Here is a 24,604-nt window from a genome sequence, read left to right as displayed (position 1 = left end):
GCAGATATTGAGAGCTCACGACGGGATCTTCCGAGGTGACGTACCGCATTCTCAAATTATTTTGGCAAGTGCGAAGACAATTGTATCGTGATTCTATCAATTTTCTGTGCAGTGTGCACGCGTGTTGCTACATTTTCCCTCGATCGACACCCCTAAGTCCTGCTCAGTGTGTCTAGAATATGCCAGTGTAAATTCGAACGCTATGGAAATTATAATGCTAACTGACATAAGTCTATCTAGCGTCTCATTATCTCTCTTGTATATATAAACAAGCCATTAGTGCTGAGGTAACCGGGGAGCGAGGGAGTCTGAGCGAGGTTAGTGTAGTGTAGGGTTGACCAGGGAGCGAGGAGGGGGGTGGAGTACTGCCAGTGTTGTCATTGTTACTCAGTGGCAGGTTGTACCGCAGATTATTGCGGGGAGAAGGCAAACGAACGCTCCTCCGCCAGGAGCCTCAGAGGGCCTCGGGGGCTCCCACTAGTCAGGAGAGAGGGAGAAAGAATGGAAAAAGAGAGTGTGTCAAGGAGAAAGAAGGAAACAGAAAAGATGGAGTTAAGGGAGAAAGGGAAAAAAATCCAAAGGGTGAGAAGAATAGAGCCAGCTGTACAGTCAACAGGCTGAGAGGCCCTAAGCAGATGCCAGGTCGAGAACACCTCAGTTCAGGGACTTCCTTTATCACATTATAAAGCCCCGATTCCAGTTGGAAATATGCTGCAAAATTACTGAATACTTCATCACGTTTACCTCCCACGTCGGTAGTGGTGGCATTGTGTCGTCTACTAGGTATATTAAATGACTGAGTGCATTGTTAGTTGTTTTGGAGATCGTCTGGGAGCCTATATGATCTGGACGATCAGAGAATGTTCAAGGTTTTTTTAAAACTCAACTTTGTTTTCTCTTGAGATTCAAGGCAGATGTGCAGTTGTCTGAAAGATATGCGTCGCCACAGTGATGTGTGTTTTTCCAATAAGATGTTTTATTAAAAAATGTGTCGCCCTGATTTTCTCGAAAATAGAAGGATAAATGGAAAGTCTTAAGGATCTTGCAGTGAGGATTCAGTTGTTTGCTGTCTTCATAGAAGGTTTTCATAATTTATCTAAATAATCACCAGCATTGAAATGTCCATCTTTCTCATCTATCTACGTGAATTGGTAGGCTACCCAGTGTTCACTGATGAGTGACTTGCTCACGATTCCCTCCGGTCCCAACATGGGCAATTCATATCCCAGGAAAATGAAAGAAGGTGTAGTTGACAATCAACCCCGGGGAAACCACTGTCATTTGTAAACCATGTAGACAATACAGCCCTTTCATACAAATACCTCCCCCTCTCCAGTTTTAGGGCTCCACAAGTATTTTGAACAATTGGTTTCTCATCTAGTCTTTGTCCAGGTGTGAGTCATTGCATCGTTTTGGGGGGGGTGCACCGATATATCGTCCAACAATCGATATTGGCCAATTATAGGCAAAACGTTTAACCGTTGGTATTGGCTAATCGCTTTAAAATGGCTGATATTTCCGACCGATTGTACTTTAACCCTAACCCTTTAATTTTATTGTTAAATATTCTTTCTCTGTTGCACTTTTCTTTTTGAAGACTAACACTATTTTTTTTAAAAATGTATTTCCGGTCATTGTGTAATGTACAGAGAAGGGGTATTTATTTTTTTATATCATATCATTCATACATTTTCTATTTATTTTCCATTTTGTGATTCTTTATTTTTTTGAGTATATAGAAAGATAGCTTTTGTGTTATTGAATTCAACTGAAACTTTTGTATTTCTTTATGCCACGGCTCACAGTACAAAATTGACTTAACATCGGTATTGTTGTTTACCCGTTGTGTTCTAACGGTAATGGCTGTCGGTATCAGCTGAGAGTTTTGTTATTGGTGCATCCCTAATCTGCAGTTTAAGCACCGTAGTGCCAGCAAATTAATCCGAAAAAAAAAACATTCAACTGACAAGCAGATGAAAACCCTCTCCAGGATGTTTGCATAGATTAATCTGGAGGTCCACCCCAGCAAAAAATGCAAGACGCAAGATACTGTAAGCCTCAAGAACAGAAACGGCAGGTTACAGTTAGCTAAAAAAAAAGTACATCTAAAAAAAAATTACGGAATAATTATGGGACAAAGAGATTAACCTGTTCCCGAGGGAGGAAAGTGTGGAGAATGAAAGGATCAGTTCATTAAACCAAGTATACCACCTCATCTGTTGAACATGTTGGAGGTAGGTTCATGACTGGAGCATGTATGGCTCTCAGTCCAACTGTCTCCCATGTCTCCCATTGAACTGCATTTTATCTGCAGCTGGATAATGGCCCCAAACAAAGTGACGCCAACCAAGAGGTCTGTCAAGGTCAAAAAGTGGGATGTTCTTGCCTGGCTCAGACGGCCACTCGTCCTGAATCCGACTGAGCGTGTTTCCCTTGCTGGAGACGCCTGAAGAGGACCTGAAACATGACCTGAAACTTGCAGAAAGTGAAGGTGGGCCCAGTGCCCGGCCTGCCACGTGCATCACCAGGGAAGAATCCCACCATCTGGTGGTGTCAATGGGGCCCAGAAGTCAGGCATTAAATGCAGGGGATTTGAAACCAAATTTTAAATATGACAATATTTGAAGATTATTAAATTACTTTGTCCCCTAAAAAGGGGCATGGCAAACTACATTTTTGTAAAGGAACAAAACTTGTGTCCCAGTCCATATACTATTGGACTCAATTGTCTCTATTTAAGTGTTACATTTATTGTGTGGTTTGTTTGTGTGCATGCATGGGTATGTTTTGTTTTTTTGCATTGAAGTTTGTTTGTTTGTTTGTTTGCTTCTAAGGAATGTATGCGTGCGGGTGCCTTTTAAGGTGTTTGCTTTTGCTTATGTATACGTGTTTGTGTGTTTGCTCGTCAAGGTGTTTTAATTTGCCGTTTAAAGGTTGTTTGTATCTGGGCTTTGCGTTCTTAGTGTCTGTTTTTGTGCACTTATATTTAGGTGTTTGTCTGTGTGCATTAAGGTGCAATGTGGCCTCGGGAGCCAGATAGCTGATTACTCCTCTGCCCCTCCAGACAATCATGTATATTCACTGTATAAGGCTGTAGTGCTCAATTGAAGGCCAGCATTGAAACTGATTACCTAGTTAACTCCTGGCACTCACCGGCTGCTTGAAATAGAAGCTGAACGCTGGGGCTTGATTTACAAATGAATTAGAGCCCCTCCCTTCTCTTCTCTTCTCTTCTCCATCTCTTCTCTTTTTTTTTTCCCGTCTTCATTTTCTGCCAAGATCATCTTTTTATATTCTGCCATGACAGATGCTGTGTTTGGTGTACCATTGTTCCCCATCAGTTTCTGGGGGTCTGCGACGCTCGCCAGCCAAAAGACTTCCACATGTGATTTCAATGCGACGAGCCGTCCCCTCTGCTCCCATCTACTGCTTAGTCTTCTTTGTGCAGCAGAATCATTCTTTTCAATCCTTGCCGTCGTTTTTTTGGTGAGGAGGAAAACATTTTGGGCTGTAAGAAAGTGACATTGTTTCTCGTTCCATAATAGGGAGAGTTTTTTTTTGTTGTAGTGTTGATCATGCAAAGTTTCTAATTGGGTTGACATTAAAGGGGGGACATGGTCTCTCTCTCTCTCTCTCTCTCTCTCTCTCTCTCTCTTTCTTTCTTTCTCTCTCTCTCTCTGTCCCCCTCGTTCTTTCACGTCCTGTGTCTTTTATGCTCTTCATTCCTCCCTCCCCAGCATTTGCTTTGAAACCTTTCTAATGACCTGTGTGTCCACCACGGCCAGTGAGACCGCCTTCGGAGGCGGTGGGCGTCTGGGTCTTCTCTGTGGCTCCGGGCCGGGTGATGTGTCGTTGTGTTCCAGGGTGACGATGCGGTGAGGCTCTTTGATTGGCCGGTGTTTAATCAGTGGCCGCGTCTCTCCCAGGTGTGTGCATGTGATCTGAGTGACAGCGGCTCTTCAATAGGGCTCCACTGTGACTTGGACAATGTGACAGCCAGTCCCCTGCTCCCCGTCCGTCTGTGGGTTGGTCTGCTGGGGGTTGGAGCTCCCTGAAAACCTCCACTGTATGTCAGCACCTTTGTGCATCTAAGACCGCGGGAGTCCGATGGTTGAGTCCCTTAAAAACAAAGACGTTAGAAAGATGGCAGTGTCATTAGCTTGTTGAGGAGTTACATATTATATTGATGAAGGTCGTTATGATAAGGATGATGACGATGGTTAGGATGTTGATGAAGGTGATGATGACGGAGGTGAGCACTTTGACCCCGGAGCAGTGGTCTGTCTGTCACGAAGCAGGGCCGTGATCCTGTTTAATTATTAAGCCTTGTTCTCTTCTCCCTGAACTATTAATGTGCTGTGAACTTCCACATATTTCCTCAGTGGACTCTCAGGATTCCCTTGGTAACACTCTCTAACCCTGTCATTGACCTGCTTGCTCTGACACTCCCAAGTCTCTGCTGTTAACTCTTTACCCTGAGCTACTCCACTCAGTCACTCAGTTAGTTGGTCTCTAGGTCTGCCACTCAGTTAGTTGGTCTCTAGGTCTGCCACTCAGTTAGTTGGTCTCTAGGTCTGCCACTCAGTTAGTTGGTCTCTAGGTCTGCCACTCAGTTAGTTGGTCTCTAGGTCTGCCACTCAGTTAGTTGGTCTCTCGGTCTGCCACTCAGTTAGTTGGTCTCTAGGTCTGCCACTCAGTTAGTTGGTCTCTCGGTCTGCCACTCAATTAGTTGGTCTCTCGGTCTGCCACTCAGTTAGTTGGTCTCTCGGTCTGCCACTAAGTTAGTTGGTCTCTCGGTCTGCCACTAAGTTAGTTGGTCTCTCGGTCTGCCACTAAGTTAGTTGGTCTCTCGGTCTGCCACTAAGTTAGTTGGTCTCTCGGTCTGCCACTAAGTTAGTTGGTCTCTAGGTCTGCCACTCAGTTAGTTGGTCTCTAGGTCTGCCACTCAGTTAGTTGGTCTCTCGGTCTGCCACTCAGTTAGTTGGTCTCTAGGTCTGCCACTCAGTTAGTTGGTCTCTAGGTCTGCCACTCAGTTAGTTGGTCTCTCGGTCTGCCACTCAGTTAGTTGGTCTCTAGGTCTGCCACTCAGTTAGTTGGTCTCTCGGTCTGCCACTCAGTTAGTTGGTCTCTAGGTCTGCCACTCAGTTAGTTGGTCTCTCGGTCTGCCACTCAGTTAGTTGGTCTCTAGGTCTGCCACTCAGTTAGTTGGTCTCTCGGTCTGCCACTCAGTTAGTTGGTCTCTCGGTCTGCCACTCAGTTAGTTGGTCTCTAGGTCTGCCACTCAGTTAGTTGGTCTCTCGGTCTGCCACTCAGTTAGTTGGTCTCTCGGTCTGCCACTCAGTTAGTTGGTCTCTCGGTCTGCCACTCAGTTAGTTGGTCTCTCGGTCTGCCACTAAGTTAGTTGGTCTCTCGGTCTGCCACTAAGTTAGTTGGTCTCTCGGTCTGCCACTAAGTTAGTTGGTCTCTCGGTCTGCCACTAAGTTAGTTGGTCTCTCGGTCTGCCACTCAGTTAGTTGGTCTCTAGGTCTGCCACTCAGTTAGTTGGTCTCTCGGTCTGCCACTCAGTTAGTTGGTCTCTAGGTCTGCCACTCAGTTAGTTGGTCTCTAGGTCTGCCACTCAGTTAGTTGGTCTCTAGGTCTGCCACTCAGTTAGTTGGTCTCTAGGTCTGCCACTCAGTTAGTTGGTCTCTAGGTCTGCCACTCAGTTAGTTGGTCTCTAGGTCTGCCACTCAGTTAGTTGGTCTCTAGGTCTGCCACTCAGTTAGTTGGTCTCTAGGTCTGCCACTCAGTTAGTTGGTCTCTAGGTCTGCCACTCAGTTAGTTGGTCTCTCGGTCTGCCACTCAGTTAGTTGGTCTCTAGGTCTGCCACTCAGTTAGTTGGTCTCTCGGTCTGCCACTCAATTAGTTGGTCTCTCGGTCTGCCACTCAGTTAGTTGGTCTCTCGGTCTGCCACTAAGTTAGTTGGTCTCTCGGTCTGCCACTAAGTTAGTTGGTCTCTAGGTCTGCCACTCAGTTAGTTGGTCTCTAGGTCTGCCACTCAGTTAGTTGGTCTCTCGGTCTGCCACTCAGTTAGTTGGTCTCTAGGTCTGCCACTCAGTTAGTTGGTCTCTAGGTCTGCCACTCAGTTAGTTGGTCTCTCGGTCTGCCACTCAGTTAGTTGGTCTCTCGGTCTGCCACTCAGTTAGTTGGTCTCTCGGTCTGCCACTCAGTTAGTTGGTCTCTAGGTCTGCCACTCAGTTAGTTGGTCTCTAGGTCTGCCACTCAGTTAGTTGGTCTCTAGGTCTGCCACTCAGTTAGTTGGTCTCTAGGTCTGCCACTCAGTTAGTTGGTCTCTAGGTCTGCCACTCAGTTAGTTGGTCTCTAGGTCTGCCACTCAGTTAGTTGGTCTCTCGGTCTGCCACTCAGTTAGTTGGTCTCTCGGTCTGCCACTCAGTTAGTTGGTCTCTCGGTCTGCCACTCAGTTAGTTGGTCTCTAGGTCTGCCACTCAGTTAGTTGGTCTCTAGGTCTGCCACTCAGTTAGTTGGTCTCTAGGTCTGCCACTCAGTTAGTTGGTCTCTAGGTCTGCCACTCAGTTAGTTGGTCTCTAGGTCTGCCACTCAGTTAGTTGGTCTCTAGGTCTGCCACTCAGTTAGTTGGTCTCTCGGTCTGCCACTCAGTTAGTTGGTCTCTCGGTCTGCCACTCAGTTAGTTGGTCTCTCGGTCTGCCACTCAGTTAGTTGGTCTCTCGGTCTGCCACTCGGTCTGCCACTCTCATGGAGATGACAGACTTGGGCTGGAAGCCGAGTGGTTCATATTTTCTTCTGTGGCAGTCTAATACATCCTCTAGCCCTCTGTCAGTTGATTCCATTTTGTATGGCAGACGAGAACACAAATCCGATCCCTTCTGCTTCTCACTCTTATATACACACACATACGCACAAACACAGATAAGCGCACCTTTTATTGGCTAACTGGCAGCCTTTAGACCGTATGAATGCCGATACTTAGTGTGTTTGTAATGATCTATAGTCCCTGTTAGTGGATGCTAATGCAGCAGTTGGTCTTCATGGGGTCAACTAACAACATAAAACATTGTACAAAACATTGAGGATGTATACAAGAACAGCTCAAGGACAGAGCTGCATTCATCTCAATTCAGAGTCATGCAAAATGAAATGCATTGCCCAGGCAAAACACTGAGACCTGCCTATAGTGTTTTCTACAGTAATATCTACAATATTTACTACGGTAATATCTACAGTTTTTAGTACAGTAATATCTACAGTATTTAGTACAGTAATATTGACAGTATTTACTACAGAAATATCTACAGTATCGTCTACAATAATATCTACAGTATTTACTGCAGTAATATCTACACTGTTTACTACAGTAATGTCAACCATTTTTACTACAGTAATATCAACCCTTTTTACTACAGTAATCTCATCTCATGTTCATCCGATTACTACAGTACTATCAACAGTATTTAATGCATTGCATACATTTTTACATCAATGTAGGTGAGGTCAGATAGATGAGTGTGTAGTCCTATATGGTACTTAAAGTTATTGTTGTGGTTTTCTTGCGTAAATTGAGGCGGATGGGAATTTCATGTAACATGACGTATTGTATCAGTCCAATGTTTGGAATCATTCAAATCTACTCATTCAAAGGGTATTCCTTTATTTTTACTCATTTCCACATTGTAGAATAATAGTGAAGGTATCAAAACCAGGAAATAACTATTGGAATCATAAGAATCTTAATTGTAGTAAGTGTTAAACAGATCAAAATAAATTTTTATTTTAGATTCTTCAGAGTCGCCACCCTTTAATGAGGGCTTTGCACACTCCCAAAAACTCCTCAGTGCTCTTTGCGGTAACATCGTTGTGTTGTGAATAAATGAATAAAGACCGTAAAACTGCTTTAGTGAGGATCGTCCATATGAAGTTGCGTTATTATCGCAGGCAGCCTAGTGTCTAGAGCATCTGACCAGAAACCAAAAAATTTTAAGATCAAATTCCTGAGCTTGCAAAGATTTTTCTGTCCCTAAACCAGGAAGTTAAGACTAATTGCTTTCCAGGCTGTTGCTGTAAGTGAGAATGTGTTCAGTTTATAGATATTAACTTGTAAAGTGTAAAATACTTTTGGTATTGGAATAGATATTTGTATTCGGCCCTACAGAAAAGGTCCCAGGCGATTCCCAGGCTTATTAGAGAGAGATTTTCACTCATCTCACTCTCCCCCGTATTCTGTACACATTCCTGCTGTGTTTATCATGTGTCTAACAACGTGAATGTTGTTTATTGACATGATTGTTTAATGAGGCAGAAGGTCACCCCTTTCATACTGCTACCCTCAATCTCCTCGCCCTCCTTGATGCCCCTGTCGCCCTTTTTCTCTTTTCCTTCTTCTCTTCCGCCCGTTCGCTCTTCCTGTCTTTCTTCCCTCTCTTTCTCTGTCTCTCACATCGTATTTTCTAGGAGTCGTCGCTATGCTCCTGTCTTGGATGGTACTCCTACTCCCGGCAAGATGTTCATAGAAGCCAGGCGTTGTGTGTTGGTAGTCTGTGGTTACTTTGTGTGGTGACTTGTGCGGTGTTGTGGTGAGGGAAGTGTACACATGGTGGGCTGGATTTGGCCGTACAGATCCCCTAATGACGTTCTGAATGGCATCCTTGGGTGTTCCACTATTCAGTCACACTACTGGAGCAGGTGTTAAAGGGTTAAGTCCGCTGGTGGAGCGAGGTGGGGTGGCCCTGATCGGTTGGCTAATGCCTGTCTGATGAGGACCGGGCTAATGGGTCTCTCTTAGTCCTTTGCATCTCAAGTCTCTCTGTGGCCTCTTCACTCTGACTCATCTCTGCCCGTCAAGTAGAGGGAGAATTAGAAAAGAAACAGGCGGAGACAGACCCGCGGAGACAGACAGAGACCGTCAGATATTGAGCTACACTGACAGTGGGAGAGACAGACAGAGGGAGAAAGTCAGACAGACAGAGGGAGAAAGTCAGACAGACAGAGGGAGAAAGTCAGACAGACAGAGGGAGAAAGTCAGACAGACATAGGGAGAAAGTCAGACAGACATAGGGAGAAAGTCAGACAGACATAGGGAGAAAGTCAGACGGAGGGAGGGAGGGAGGGAGACAGACAGAGAGAGAGAGAGAGAGGGAGACAGACAGACGGAGGTAGACGGAAAGAGGGAGAAAGAAAGAGGGAGGGAGCAGGGAGAGACGCAACTTCTTGCCAAATGTAAGACCGACGGTTGACAAAGGTTCCCTTCAGATCATACCCACAAAGAATATTTAATCCAGTTAAACATTGATAAGCTCCTGTACATGTTAGGTGGAACACTACAATGTGCAATCACAGCTGCAATGTTACCAATACTAATCTCTTTATATTTCTTTTCCTTTTTCAGTCTTACTCCATTTGTACAACGCCGTGCCTAGCGTATAATATAACATTCAAAATGCCTGTATCCCCTCAAAACATTAGTGTAATTTCTCACATGGAATTGTAATTTTCTTTTCACTTTCCTATTGCCTACATGTGAAACCTTTTCCCATATCAATAAAGCCCTTTTAAATGTAATTGAATTTGGGGAGACTACAGAGATCCATACAGTGACACGCTGTTATCTAGTTCATTAGGGAAAACATGACGTAGCACATGCAGACGAGGGGGGGAGAGGGTCTGTGGGTGGGTGTGTTAAAGAGAGAGGGAACGAGAGAGGTAGAGGGTGACAGATGGAGAGAGGGGGGGAGCGAGTGAGAGCACAGTTGTATAGGGAGGGAGAGAGACAAGCAGACTGGGTGAGAGAGATGCAGTGGGAGAGAGGTGAAAGGATGGAGGGAGATGACAGAAGAGATGGGTGGAGGGATGGAGATGTAGTTGGAGATGGGTAAAAGGATGGTGTTGGGAGATGTAGTAAGAGATGGGTAAAAGGATGGTGTTGGGAGATGTAGTAAGAGATGGGTAAAAGGATGGTGTTGGGAGATGTAGTAAGAGATGGGTAAAAGGATGGTGTTGGGAGATGTAGTAAGAGAGTGGTAGAGGGATGGAGGGATGGAGATGTAGTAAGAGAGTGATGGAGGGATGGAGATGTGGGTTAATGATGCTGACAGGGCCCGACAGCCAACAGAGACCTACCCGGAGCTTCTCCTCCCCCTCCTGTTCCAGCTGATGGATACACCAGACATCTCCAATCTGCCTCTATTGACCTGCAGCTAAAGGGTCCCAGCATTAAATGGAGCTCATTCTAACACGTTGACTTGTTTGTCCTCTTTTACTTAATTAAGTAGGGATAAATAATGACCCTTTTACGGGAACCAACACGGAGCCGTTTCCCTCTTCCTCCGCTGGTTCTGCGTGTTGTGTGATTTCTCAGCGCTGAATTGCTGGGGTTCCACTGGGTTTGCTCTTGGCTCGACCCTCTTCTCATGTCTTTTTCTGTCATTACTCACTGGCCCCTTCTCTTCCTTCTCTTTCTATTTACTGGAATGGTGCTTCCATTCTGCTTTTACTCATCTGGGTCAGATTCTCAAGGGTAGAAGGACTTCTCTAATTTTTATTTAAAGTACGTGTGTGAAAAGGCTAGCTTACAACTAATGGGTACTGGCCCTCAGTACTTTGACATGGATATCCTCTGTTCCAAATACCCATATAAGAACTTGCTTCTGAGTATGGCAGTCTTCCAACAGAGATTTCTGGATGTTGAGAATTTGTAGAAGCTTATCTGATGTCACAAGGTGGTCATGGATGATCCCTACACAGTGGCTTCCATATTTCCATTAAAATTGCATGAATATCTGATCCCCCTGGATGTGATCTGTTCCCCCTGGATGTGATCTGTTCCCCCTGGATGTGATCTGTTCCCCCTGGATGTGATCTGTTCCCCCTGGATGTGATCTGCTCCCCGTGGATGTGATCTGCTCCCCGTGGATGTGATCCGCTCCCCGTGGATGTGATCCGCTCCCCGTGGATGTGATCCGCTTCCCGTGGGTGTGATCTGTTCCCCCTGGATGTGATCTGCTTCCCGTGGATGTGATCCGCTTCCCGTGGGTGTGATCCGCTCCCCGCGGTTGTGATCCGCCCCCCCCTGGTTGTGATCCGCTCCCCGCGGTTGTGATCCGCTCCCCGCGCTGGTGATCCACTCCCCGTGCTGGTGATCCGCTCCCCATAGATGTGGAAGCAGCCACTTCCATTCCTGCTGCCTTGTGTAACACTGACATTACTATCTGCCCTGCTTCAACTACAAATTGGATAAACTGCCCCTGACGCTTTTTCAATATTATTACATTAAACCAAGTGGATTTTGATTGATAACCTAATATTGGGCTAATGCAAAACATCAATCATGGCAAGTATATTAATTATTTAATATTGCAGGCCTAATTCAGAAATCGATGCGTCCGTGTTGAAGGCAGGGGGGGGTGGGGGGGGGGGGGTTGATGGGGGAAGAACGGAGGGAGATCTGAGGGAGGTGGGGTGGTGGTGATGGGAGAAGAACGCAGGGAGATCTGAGGGAGGGCATTGAAAGAGCCTGGGAGTCCCTACAGACCGGATGAGAGAACATGATGTTTAGAAAAGGAATGTGACTGCGTGAGTCGTCCTCGCGGTACGCCCCCTGTTCCGTATTCATTAATGTGATCCTCCTGTCTGGGATGTATTTCTGTGGCCTACAGCGTCTAATAGAATGTTTCTCCGGTCTGGGGGCTTTGCACCAGGATGGACAGGGAAGAAATCCTTTAAATAGGACCAGGGTGGTGCGGGGATGGAGGGACAGAGGAGGTGCAGAGATGGAGGTGCAAGAATGGGGTTAGAAAGGAGGTGGCGCAGGGATGGGGCGATCCGTGGAGGAACAGAACCAGTGTGTGTGTCCGTGGTCTGACTGCAGCCCTGCTGCCGCCGCCGCTCCATCTTTAATGGTTTCCTGCTAATTGTGCTTCATTAGAGGGATTACTGCAAACTGTCACCGTGGTGATGAATCTCTGCCTCTCCCATTCCTCTCTGGCAGCTCATGTATAATAAATGTGGCTACAGTGTGTTACGGTCAATGTAGTGTAATTAAAGCCAAATGTTTTTTGGGGACCGAAGTGGCCATATACAGGGTAACCCAGTGATTGATACGGGGATAAACAACTCCGCTCAGTTCCTCCCCATTTCTTTCTGCGTGGTGAACATAGGAATTTGCCAATTTGCCTCGTGTGCCTTGCAGGCTTGAGTCTTGCCGAAGAGGATAACCAACTTAAGATATCTCATTGTTGATTTCCAAAGGGAGCCAATAAAGCACAGAGTGGGCAGAACAAGCGAGGTGGTGGGCAAAGCCAACCACAAGCCAGCAAGATTCCATTGCCACTTTTAGCATATATTTGGCATTTCTGCTGGGCAACACTTACTCTGCAAAGTGCATGTGTACAATAAGTTTGTCCCTGCACTCCTAAACCTAACCCTAGAAGCATGTAGAAAAGTTCTACAAAACAGTGCACTCTGTTACTAACAGAATCTAGTTTGGGAATAAAAAATGAACCATTGATATGGGTTGAAGTTACATCTTTCCCCACTTCCCTCCACAGGGTTTCCCGTTACCACCATATTTGGTGATTAGAAGTTATAAAGAAAGATTTCAGATGTGTTCATCCTGAGACAGCCGTGTCAGGGGTCTTGACCTTTAGTAGTCAACACATGTCCCTCTGAAACCCACCTGGGTTGGGGCCAGAGAGATGGGTGAGGGGTGATACCATGGGGACACCCAGGGGAAGGGGATGAGGGCCAGAGAGATAGGGAAGGGGTGATACCGTAAGGACAGTCAGGAGAAGGGGATGAGGGCCAGAGAGATGGGGGAGGAACGATACCATGGGGACACCCAGGAGAAGGGGATGAGGGCCAGAGAGATGGGGGAGGGCCGATACCATGGGGACACCCAGGAGAAGGGGATGAGGGCCAGAGAGATGGGGGAGGGCCGATACCATGGGGACACCCAGGAGAAGGGGATGAGGGCCAGAGAGATGGGGGAGGGCCGATACCATGGGGACACCCAGGAGAAGGGGATGAGGGCCAGAGAGATGGGGGAGGGCCGATACCATGGGGACACCCAGGAGAAGGGGATGAGGGCCAGAGAGATGGGAGAGGGTTGATTCCATAGGGCCAGTCAGGAGAAGGGGATGAGGGCCAGAGAGATGGGGGAGGGCCGATACCATGGGGACACCCAGGAGAAGGGGATGAGGGCCAGAGAGATGGGAGAGGGTTGATTCCATAGGGCCAGTCAGGAGAAGGGGATGAGGGCCAGAGAGATGGGGTAGGGCCGATACCATGGGGACACCCAGGAGAAGGGGATGAGGGCCAGAGAGATGGGGGAGGGCCGATACCATGGGGACACCCAGGAGAAGGGGATGAGGGCCAGAGAGATGGGGGAGGGCCGATACCATGGGGACACCCAGGAGAAGGGGATGAGGGCCAGAGAGATGGGAGAGGGTTGATTCCATAGGGCCAGTCAGGAGAAGGGGATGAGGGCCAGAGAGATGGGGGAGGGCCGATACCATGGGGACACCCAGGAGAAGGGGATGAGGGCCAGAGAGATGGGAGAGGGTTGATTCCATAGGGCCAGTCAGGAGAAGGGGATGAGGGCCAGAGAGATGGGGTAGGGCCGATACCATGGGGACACCCAGGAGAAGGGGATGAGGGCCAGAGAGATGGGGGAGGGCCGATACCATGGGGACACCCAGGAGAAGGGGATGAGGGCCAGAGAGATGGGAGAGGGTTGATTCCATAGGGCCAGTCAGGAGAAGGGGATGAGGGCCAGAGCGTTGGGGGAGGGGACAACAACAGGGCGACAGAGCACAGATTTGATTGAGTTTCTCTGCCAAGACGGCTAATGGTAATTTTAGAGATGGTGTAGATTTGCACTGTGATGCTGCTGGCTACTTTAGGAGCGGATGTCTGTCAATTAGCACCCCCCCCCCCCACCTCATCTCTATCTCGCTGCCTCTCTCTGCGTCTCACTCACACACACACACTCACACACAGACAGGCCTACAATGGCCAGGGTCTGGGTTGTCAGGCCAGAGTGGACCAGTGTGAAGAGGTGGGAGGGGAGGGGCTGGTCTGTTTGCTTTCTCTTGATCTTTTGATTTCCTCTGCTATAATTTTTAAATGTGCCAAAAACGCATCTATTATTTACTGCCAATTTGCTCTTTTAAACAGATGTTTTTTCTTCTTTCTCCCTATTTTCTTTCCATTCTGTGAATGCTGCTCCTGTGCTTGTGATAGTACAGGCGTTTCATATGAGTCATTCCTGGGCAATAAGCATACCATTCTGCTCGCTCTAGTGATGGCAGTTATTAGCATTTCAACGCGCACACACACTTTAAATTGTCCCCAAAAAATCCACACCTCTCGATGAATGGCAATTCAGAACATTTGACTGGGTAGGAATGGATTGTGTGTATTTTTATTTCTGTCTGTTGCGCGTTTCATGCTGGCCCTTATTGAAGATGGCTGACTGAGTGGAAGGCTTTATTTCTGTCTGTTGCGCGTTTCATGCTGGCCCTTATTGAAGATGGCTGACTGAGTGGAAGGCTTTATTTCTGTCTGTTGCGTGTTTCATGCTGGCCCTTATTGAAGATGGCTGACTGAGTGGTAGGCTTTATTTCTGTCAGTTGCGCGTTTCATGCTGGCCCTTATTGAAGATGGCTGACTGAGTGGTAGGCTTTATTTCTGTCTGTTGTGCGTTTCATGCTGGCCCTTATTGAAGATGGCTGACTGAGTGGTAGGCTTTATTTCTGTCTGTTGCGCGTTTCATGCTGGCCCTTATTGAAGATGGCTGACTGAGTGGTAGGCTTTATTTCTGTCTGTTGCGCGTTTCATGCTGGCCCTTATTGAAGATGGCTGACTGAGTGGAAGGCTTTATTTCTGTCTGTTGCGCGTTTCATGCTGGCCCTTATTGAAGATGGCTGACTGAGTGGAAGGCTTTATTTCTGTCTGTTGCGTGTTTCATGCTGGCCCTTATTGAAGATGGCTGACTGAGTGGAAGGCTTTATTTCTGTCTGTTGCGTGTTTCATGCTGGCCCTTATTGAAGATGGCTGACTGAGTGGAAGGCTTTATTTCTGTCTGTTGCGTGTTTCATGCTGGCCCTTATTGAAGATGGCTGACTGAGTGGAAGGCTTTATTTCTGTCTGTTGCGTGTTTCATGCTGGCCCTTATTGAAGATGGCTGACTGAGTGGAAGGCTTTATTTCTGTCTGTTGCGTGTTTCATGCTGGCCCTTATTGAAGATGGCTGACTGAGTGGAAGGCTTTATTTGCATTGTGTTTTTGTGTTGCAGGGACAACAGCAGCCTCAAAGCGGCCCTACAACATCTGGTGAGTCGGCATTCCTGCTGCATCACTTCCTGCCGCCGCCATTCATATCTACTTCCCCAATGAACACGTGTCAGAACAGGCTTTTAATTCCTTTGACTTTCCCCATGAACCTCTGGTCGCACTTTCACATTAACCACCCCCACCCCCCCACCCCCTCTGGTTTCTCTGGCTCTGTAGCCCCAATCCTATTTTTCTCTGTCTTCCTCCTGGCCTGTCCCCTTCAGTATATCTGCGGCTGCATTGGCCTTGTTATGTTTTAAATGACTCTTTGATGTGTGGGTGAAGCTTGTGGTCAAAGAGGGAAAGGCTGCAGATTCTCTTGTCCTCCCAACATCGATGATGACTCGATGGGGCACATTCAGCTCTGACATCCACAAAACACACATCTTAATCTTCCCACCACTGTGTAAGTCTTTATACACACTTAATCATTCAGGTTGTTCAGTGTGTCGGCGTTTTATGAATATTGGCAGTTCTCCTTGGCACCTCTCTCTTCTCAGCCCTCATTCCTCTCTCACTCCCATTCCCATCATTCTAACTCTGTCATATTAAGTGTAATCTCTGGGCCACTCCAGGTCCAAATTGTCAGCCGGGCACCCAGAAAAGGGCCCCTGGGATGGTTTCTGGAAATGTTATGTCCAACATCTTCTGGATTTTTTTGCTCTGTCTCTAAAACGTGGGGTCAGAGTGCCATGCAACAAAGTAGAAAGGTTTTCCTCTCCTCTATTTTGGGAGCGGGAATGAACAGCAGATTCCAGTCGCTTTTTGTCTTTTACGGTGCCGGGATGAATAATGGAGTGAAGGTGGGATGGGGTGATGGCTCTCTGGATGTAGAGTCAGCTGGAGTCACCTCCCTTGTCCTAGCGCAGCCATGCTCCCTGCATACTGATCCACTGCATGCTCATTTAATGGAACCACCCTTCGCCGATGACCTGTAGCATGCAACGCACATGACCCCTCAGTCTCATGTTCCGTCTCCGTGACCCCAAAATTAGATTTGCAGATTATGATTTCCTGGTCGAGGAAAGCAAACGATGTTTAGCAGCTTAGCAATTAACCTGGAATTCAGATGACCCCAAACGTAGATGTGTATCTGCAAGTTTTATTTTTTTATTCGTTTTTTTTAAGTGTTTGATTAGTTCTTCAGATTGGGCAGTGAAGATGTGGTGGTGCTGGTGTTTATTCATGGGGCCTGTCTGGTCTGTAGACTGTACAAATAGTCTGGTGGTGTTGATTCATGGGGCCTGTCTGGTCTGTAGACTGTACAAATAGTCTGGTGGTGTTGATTCATGGGGCCTGTCTGGTCTGTAGACTGTACAAATAGTCTGGTGGGGTTGATTCATGGGACCTGTCTGGTCTGTAGACTGTACAAATAGTCTGGTGGTGTTGATTCATGGGGCCTGTCTGGTCTGTAGACTGTACAAATAGTCTGGTGGGGTTGATTCATGGGGCCTGTCTGGTCTGTAGACTGTACAAATAGTCTGGTGGTGTTGATTCATGGGGCCTGTCTGGTCTGTAGACTGTACATATAGTCTGGTGGTGTTGATTTATGGGGCCTGTCTGGTCTGTAGACTGTACATATAGTCTGGTGGTGTTGATTCATGGGGCCTGTCTTGTCTGGGGAAACTGAGACAAGTGATTGAGGAAGACGGGGAGACAGGTGATTGAGGAAGACGGGGAGACAGGTGATTGAGGAAGACGGGGAGACAGGTGATTGAGGAAGACGGGGAGACAGGTGATTGAGGAAGACGGGGAGACAGGTGATGGAGGAAGACGGGGAGACAGGTGATGGAGGAAGACGGGGAGACAGGTGATGGAGGATGATGGGGAAACAGGTGATGGAAGTAGATAGAGTGAGACAGGTGGTGTAGGTAGACCAATAAAGACGGGTGGTGGCGGCAGATGGAGAGAGACGGGTGGTGGAGGCAGATGGAGAGAGACGGGTGGTGGAGGCAGATGGAGAGAGACAGGTGGTGGAGGCACATAGAGAGAGACAGGTGGGGGAGGCAGAGAGAGACTGAAGACTAGGGACAGTGGAGGAGTGTTAACTCCTTTTCTGTAACATCCTCTGTCTCTTCAACATTCTCCCCAGCTCCCTACAGTCTGTTGGGAGGAGTTATGAGGCCCTCCTCTCTTGAATGGATGGAGCAGCAGGGAGGAGGTGCCGCAGGTGGGGGATCGGAAGCACAGGCAGGGAGGAGGTCATTGATTTACTACTCTATAAAAGGACTGTGTGAATTATTCAAAAGAAGATTACATGCATAAATAGCAGGAATCAATATCACCACATCTCAAATGGCACTCTCACCTACGATCCCTAGTCCAAAAAAGTTCAGTATAAAGGGGACAGGGTGCCATTAGGACCGCAGGCTTCCTCTAGATCAGGAATATGTGGGTGTTCTGCAGGAAGTTAATTATACTGATGGTCTGGTCTGTGGAGGTGTTCAGGAGGTAGCTGGTTGTACTTTTGGTCTGGTGTAAGGATATGTTCAGGGGGTAGCTGGTTTTACTTTTGGTCTGGTGTAAGGATATGTTCAGGGGGTAGCTGGTTATACTTTTGGTCTGGTGTAAGGATATGTTCAGGGGGTAGCTGGTTTTACTTTTGGTCTGGTGTAAGGATATGTTCAGGGGATAGCTGGTTATACTTTTGGTCTGGTGTAAGGATATGTTCAGGGGGTAGCTGGTTATACTTTTTTCTGGTTAAGAGGTGTTCAGGAGTTAGGTAGTTATACTTTTGTTCTTGTGCGAGGTGGTGTTCGGGAGGTAGCTGGTTATACTTGTCTGTGGAGGTGCTCAGCTGTTGCATCTGATCTGATATATGAGGCAGCATAAACTCCACTGGCGTCTCTGTTTTCAGAAGGCAATGCTATGACAGCACACGCGCTGTGTATTTTGTCTCAGGCTAGACCACCAGAGTGGAGGCCGATACGACGGTGTGACTTTGAAGGGCTCTAACGGCTTATTGACCACAATGGGGCCCACAATGGGCCCACAATGGGACCACAGGCCTATAGAGTCCATCCACAGATGCTGAAGGATAATCTGTCTTTGGTGTTGGGTGAATGGTATTGGGGGGTCACTTAGCGCCTGGTCAGTCAGACGGCCTCTTGACACTGACCGACAGATTAGAGGCCATGGTGCATTGGACCTCCAAGGGGACATTGGTGGAGACCGGGGGGGGGTTTGTGGGCGTGAGCCCTTTTCTCCATAGGCCATTGGTGAACACAGTTCTGACGTATCTTCAAGTTGACCTTTTACCTTTTAGAAGACTCCCCAATTTGGGTTAAGGGCATTGCTCAAGGGGCGTAGAGGATTTTTCACCTTGTCTGCTTGGGGATTTGGATCTCTGGTTCACTGGCCCCGCGCTCTAACCAGTAGGCTATCTACCCGAGACGTTTCGTGTGCTAAACGTCTCTCACACTCCGGTGTCCTGTTTGTACGTGGACAGATATATTCCTGTTTCTTGCTGGTTATTGGAATATGTGAATATTGAACGTGTGCGTGTGACGTTTTAGTGATTTGATTCATGGTGGGTGTTTATGCTTGTAGGGAGATTGCACTCTAGTTGTCAGGAGGTCCGGCGAATGTAGAAGTATCTGATTAGAGTTGGGGACAGAGGACAGTAAATAAAATCCCTTTCCCCTGGAGAGGGGGTAGGGATTTGGTATTGTCCCTTGCACCCCCCCCCCCCCCCCCCCCCACACACACACACACACACACACCTCCCCACGGGCACCCCCTTTTTAAATGTAGCCAGTAAACACAGATTTATCACCCCCTCAAAACATATCACTGTTAAGAGACACGCAGGGACTGATAAACTCATCATGGATGACATTTCTCACTCTCCGGTCGAGTAATGCTGCATCTATTTTAGATGTGTGAGATTAGATCAGATGTTTAAGATTAGGTTTTTAAGAAGTGTAGAATCAAGTTGTTTAATATTTCATTTTCAGATCGGATGTTTAATAAGATATGTTAGATGTGTAAGATCAGGTCAGATGTTTAAGATAAATATTTAAGATGTGTATGGCAGGATGTGTTTTAGATGTTCATGCGAAAGCCCCCATTGTGATGGTTTATCGATACACACCTCTCATCCTAAATCAGAATTAATTTCAAATATTACCGGGATAAATAATTTAAGACCACTTCTTTGTAATGCTTGGTTGTTTCACAGTGACGAGAGACTCTGGGCTTTCCACACCACCGTCTGAGCCACCACAATAATTAGGCTCCCAGTCGAACACTAATGTGATGTGGTTTAGTCATATTTGTTTGGATGAGTTGGTGTTGTTATTTTGTCTAAATGAATGTGATCAGTATGAATGAGCTGCGAAGGGTGCTGATGTTAATTGCTCCCAGGGCTCTGCCTTTGTTTCTGTCTTTACACACACGCATGTGAACATGCGCGCGTGCAGGCATACACACACACACACACACACACACACACACACTGATGTGGACACACTCGCATGTAAAAACTCACTAACTGACTGTGTGGACTCTGTCTCTCTCTCTCTCGTAACGACACAAACACACACTAAAAGAGACACGGATCTACACACAGAGGCTTTAGTCCCAGGCGACACAGTGTTGTTGTGTGTAGTTGTCCTGGGTTAGAGCTGACTGGTGCTAATCAGCCCAGATGCACAGCTGCTTAAAGAGGAGATGGGTATAAAAGAGGAAGATGAATCGATACATAAAACATCAGATTCATCAGGATTACAGCCTCAATCAGCACTTAGCTCAGTTTATTCACAGGCTGGAGTTGTGGATTTGGGCTGACGACGGGGAGTATGTGAGAGTGTGCATGTTGAGAAGGGGTGTAGGCTCCAATAGTTGCTGGTTTTTGGTGGGGACTACAACTGCGTTGGATGGTGTGTGGTTGTAGTCCAGGAGACAGTGGTTGGTTTATAGTATGACTGTGTTGGATGGTGTGTGGTTGTAGTCCAGGAGACAGTGGTTGGTTTGCAGCAGGACTGTGTTAGATTGTGTGTGGTCGTAGCCCAGGAGACAGTGGTTGGTTTACAGTAGGACTGTGTTCGATGGTGTGTGGTCGTAGCCCAAGAGACAGTGGTTGGTTTATAGTAGGACTGTGTTCGATGGTGTGTGGTCGTAGCCCAGGAGACAGTGGTTGGTTTACAGTACGACTATGTTGAATGGTGTGTGGTCGTAGCCCAGGAGACAGTGGTTGGTTTACAGCAGGACTGTGTTGAATGGTGTGTGGTCGTGGCCCAAGAGACAGTGGTTGATTTACAGCAGGACTGTGTTGAATGGTGTGTGGTCGTAGCCCAGGAGACAGTGGTTGTTTTACAGTAGGACTGTGTTGAATGGTGTGTGGTCGTAGCCCAAGAGACAGTGGTTGATTTACAGCAGGACTGTGTTGAATGGTGTGTGGTCGTAGCCCAGGAGACAGTGGTTGGTTTACAGCAGGACTGTGTTGAATGGTGTGTGGTCGTAGCCCAAGAGACAGTGGTTGATTTACAGCAGGACTGTGTTGAATGGTGTGTGGTCGTAGCCCAGGAGACAGAGGTTGATTTACATCAGGACTGTGTTGAATGGTGTGTGGTCGTAGCCCAGGAGACAGTGGTTGGTTTACAGTAGATCCAGACAGGTGGTGGGTGGAATGAACACAGACATGTTTAGTAAGAGCATGGATCTAGCTAGCTGCCCCCAAGCTCCTTTGCGATACTGACACGAGGCATGTATAACATCATTCTAATCAGACGTTGATCCATGTAGGCCTGAATGTGACAGCTCATGTTTGTTTATTTTTAATTCGGTGGAACACCATTTTGTTGTGAAATGTTGTGTCCCTCTGAACAGACCTGATAATGAGTTTTATGATTGGCTTTGAGATGGGTTTAAGACAAAGAAAGGATTATCATCAAGTGTCTCTGGTGCTTAGTGATAACCTGTTCTGGAATCGGACCATGTCTGTATTGTTCCCAGTTAACTCTAGTTAGGGTGCTGTGGGCTGGGTCTTTGCCCTTCGCACACATGTGCCGCTGTAGTATGGGTTCCATTCAGCCCACCGTTCTTTGCACAAATCTAACAGCGCCTGTTTGCCCCCTGACCCTCTCTGTCCCCATCCCTCTCTTTTGGCTCACTCCCTCTCTTTTCTGCGGGTTATTTGATTGTGGTGGATAAACGGGCTGGAGACAGACACCGACAGACAGAGAACCACTGGGCAGATGAAAGAGGGGAAGAGGAACAGCGAGGTAATCTGCAAACAGATTTCCATGCTTATTACACTAATGATTTCATCATATTTGATGTCACAGGGAGGCGGAGGGGAAAGTGGGGGGGGGGTCCTATCATCTCCATCACACTGCTAAATGATGGAGTAATTTGACTGACCCCTGACCGAGGCCCAGCCCACACATAATTGCATGTCGTTCTGACAGGGAAATGGCTGCTGTGAAACCAAAGCACCCCCTCCCCTTTTTCTATTTGTCCGTCATCCTCTCCGTCTCACTTGCTCTCCTCTCATTTGGAGCTTGCACGCTTGCAGGCTTGAGTGTATCGCCGTGGAGAGGAAAGAAGCTAACAAAAGAAATATTGCATTAATTTCCAAATGATGATATTACATTTAGCATGGAGACCTCATATATCAAAACGTGAGAACTACTCCCTTACTGTACGCGCTTCATCTTAATGGTATCGGTGGATGTCAAGGGCATGGAGGAAATTAAATCGGAAAGTGCAGATAGACCAAAGAAGATATTATCTCTTGATGATTGCAGTTTTGATAGGTATTCCAGTGAATTTCATTTTCTCCGGATGGGGAGAAGATGAGTTAGCCTGCACATTTGCTCATTTTTCTTCTACATGATTTATGTGAGTTGAGTATAAAACTTTCCACCCCACTTCTTTATCGTTGGGGATGCACGCACACACACCCAGACACGTACACACACACAGGCACGCGCACACACACCCACACACACAGGGTGGTAAATGAATGCTGTTGGGTTCCATCTTGGACTGGGCAGTGTGTTTGTGTGTGTGTGTGTGTGTGTGTGTGTGTGTGTGTGTGTGTGAACACAAGCCCCAACGTAAGCAAGATGAGGCCAGCGCGACGGGAGGTGGGTTGGGGGGGAGGGCGGGGGGGCGTCAGAGAGGATGATTCCAGGGAGACAGAGGGTGTCATTACTCAGGCTTGTTTACATTCTAAATACATAATGAAATCTTGTTCGTAATAATGAAGGGAATAAAAGTTTGGGAAATTGTAAAAGTAGTGAAGTTTGAGAAATGAGCCGGGGCCTGTGAAATAACATTTGGGGGCAGGAAACGACATTATTATGCAGCACTTCTGCCTGCTGGAGACATGAAGATGAACAGCTCCTGGCCCATAAAATGCTGTTAGCGCCCGTCTGAGGTATGGCACATTGTAAAAGAGACTCTGGTTCCATATTGCGATTATATATAAAAGTATATCCATACACAACATTATTTTTTATAGAGGAGAGACACGGCAAGGAATGGGGAGACTCGACCGCTGATAGGCAGAGATATTTTTATATATTTATAAAAAATATATAAATAAACATATTGCCATGGATCCCCGTCTCTGCCCTGATCTTATAGACCTGGATATTAAAAACAGGAATATTACATTTTCGAGGGGTGCTCTTTTAGTTTTTTTCCCACTTCTTTCGGGCACTCGGCAACAAATGGAAAAAATGGAAATAAATGACTACTTAAAAAAAAATCTAATGAGCTAAATAAATAAATAAGTACATGAAAACCATTTAAAGGGTTGTTGGGGTTTGGAATCGGTTCAGAAGTTCTTTATGAGAACTGGCCTTTACACTTATATTAGTACTTTCACACGGTCAGCCTTCTGCACAGATCCCGTTCAAGGTCAGCTGGACAACACATGGTTAAATTGCATTTTTAAACTCCATAAGTTAACACATTGAGGAAGAGATGCCATTGTTGTAAAAAAAAATCGTACTGTGTTTCGTTTATAAATTTATAACTAAAATGTACTACTGCCAAAATCCCGAAATCCTAAAGTTTCGCTTGAAAGGTCAATATTTAATATTTGCCACCTATGGTTTTTTGATAGGTCTGGGCCGAGACACAGAGTTGCATGGAGCTTGGGGCAGTGTTGCAGTTTAGTTTTACCTCCGGGTGAACAGGGCCGGCTCCTACAACGTTATCTTGACCACCTTTCTGTTGTGTAGCCTGGGAATGTAAATGTGCCATGTCATTCCTTCCCATGGGGCAGTGTTGTCCCTCCAACCTGACCTGCCAGTATGGGTCTGATCCCAAATGGACCTCTAAACCCGACACCACCTGCCCCCATCTGAGAGGTTTTGACCGGTGCCAGCAGTCTGGTAATATCTCCACCTTTCCCACGAACAGGCCAGTTAGGACATTCACCATGTGAGTTATTCCAGTAAAACCCTCTTAGATCTCTACAAGAAATAGGGTATAGGATTTAAGGGTCTATTTGTGATTGGATTAATGACAGTCTATTCATTAAAGTGGCTTATTTACATTGATACAATGTCTTGAGATAATATTCACCCCTAGACTTGTATTTGGTAATATTAAAACCTGAATTCAAAATGGATTACATAGACGTTTTATGTTATTTGCTTACACACAATATCCCAAAAACTGATCTATTTCCAGTCCTTTTGTATTCAACACCTTTGTCATGGCTTTAGCCTGAATATGTTCCTGAGTAAACATTTACATAGCAAATTACCTAAAACATTTCATGGAATCTAGGCAAAATAGTAGTGGTTAACATAATAACATGACTATGTCTTCTCTGTACCCCAAAAACATACAATTACCTGTGTGGTCCCTCAGTTGAATTTAAACAAAGTATTCAACCAGTAACACCAGGGAGGATTTCCAAAGCCACACAAAGAAGGGTATAGATTGGTGGAAGAAGAAAAAACCAGACTCTGAATATCCCTTTGAGTATGTTCAAGTTATTAATTAGGCATTGGATGGTGTATCAACACCACCAGCCACTACAAAGAGACAAGCGTCCTTCCTAACTCAGTTGCCAGAGAGGAGGGAAACCGCTCAGGGATTTCACCATGAGGCCATTAGTAATTTTAAATTAATTACACATTAATTCTTGTGATATTAGAAAACTGAGGATGGCGCCGCAACAATGTACTGACTCCGAAATGCTCAACTAACAGAATGAACCCTGTGCAGATTTAATTTATTCTATAACATGCGTCCTGGTTGCAGCGCGCTACTAAACTGTAGACCAAAGAATGTGGCAT

The 24,604-nt window shown here is 46.6% G+C and overlaps 1 protein-coding gene across 4 annotated transcripts in view; it reads left to right on the top strand.

Annotated features, from left to right (window-relative positions):
* rsrc1 (arginine/serine-rich coiled-coil 1) overlaps positions 1 to 24,604 on the top strand; it is a 150,042-nt gene that overhangs the window by 48,504 nt on the left and 76,934 nt on the right. For all 4 annotated transcript variants that reach the window (XM_029122713.2, XM_029122702.2, XM_029122701.2 and 1 more), the window contains one exon: positions 15,305 to 15,341. In XM_029122713.2, coding sequence (XP_028978546.1) covers positions 15,305 to 15,341 — 37 coding nt within the window. The remainder of the gene's footprint in view (positions 1 to 15,304; positions 15,342 to 24,604) is intronic.

The sequence above is a fragment of the Esox lucius genome, chromosome 1 (assembly GCF_011004845.1).
Source record: "Esox lucius isolate fEsoLuc1 chromosome 1, fEsoLuc1.pri, whole genome shotgun sequence".
In the NCBI taxonomy this organism is placed as follows: domain Eukaryota; kingdom Metazoa; phylum Chordata; class Actinopteri; order Esociformes; family Esocidae; genus Esox; species Esox lucius.
The sequence above is the reverse complement of the archived record's forward strand: the minus strand, read 5'-3'. Positions and strand labels throughout refer to the sequence as shown.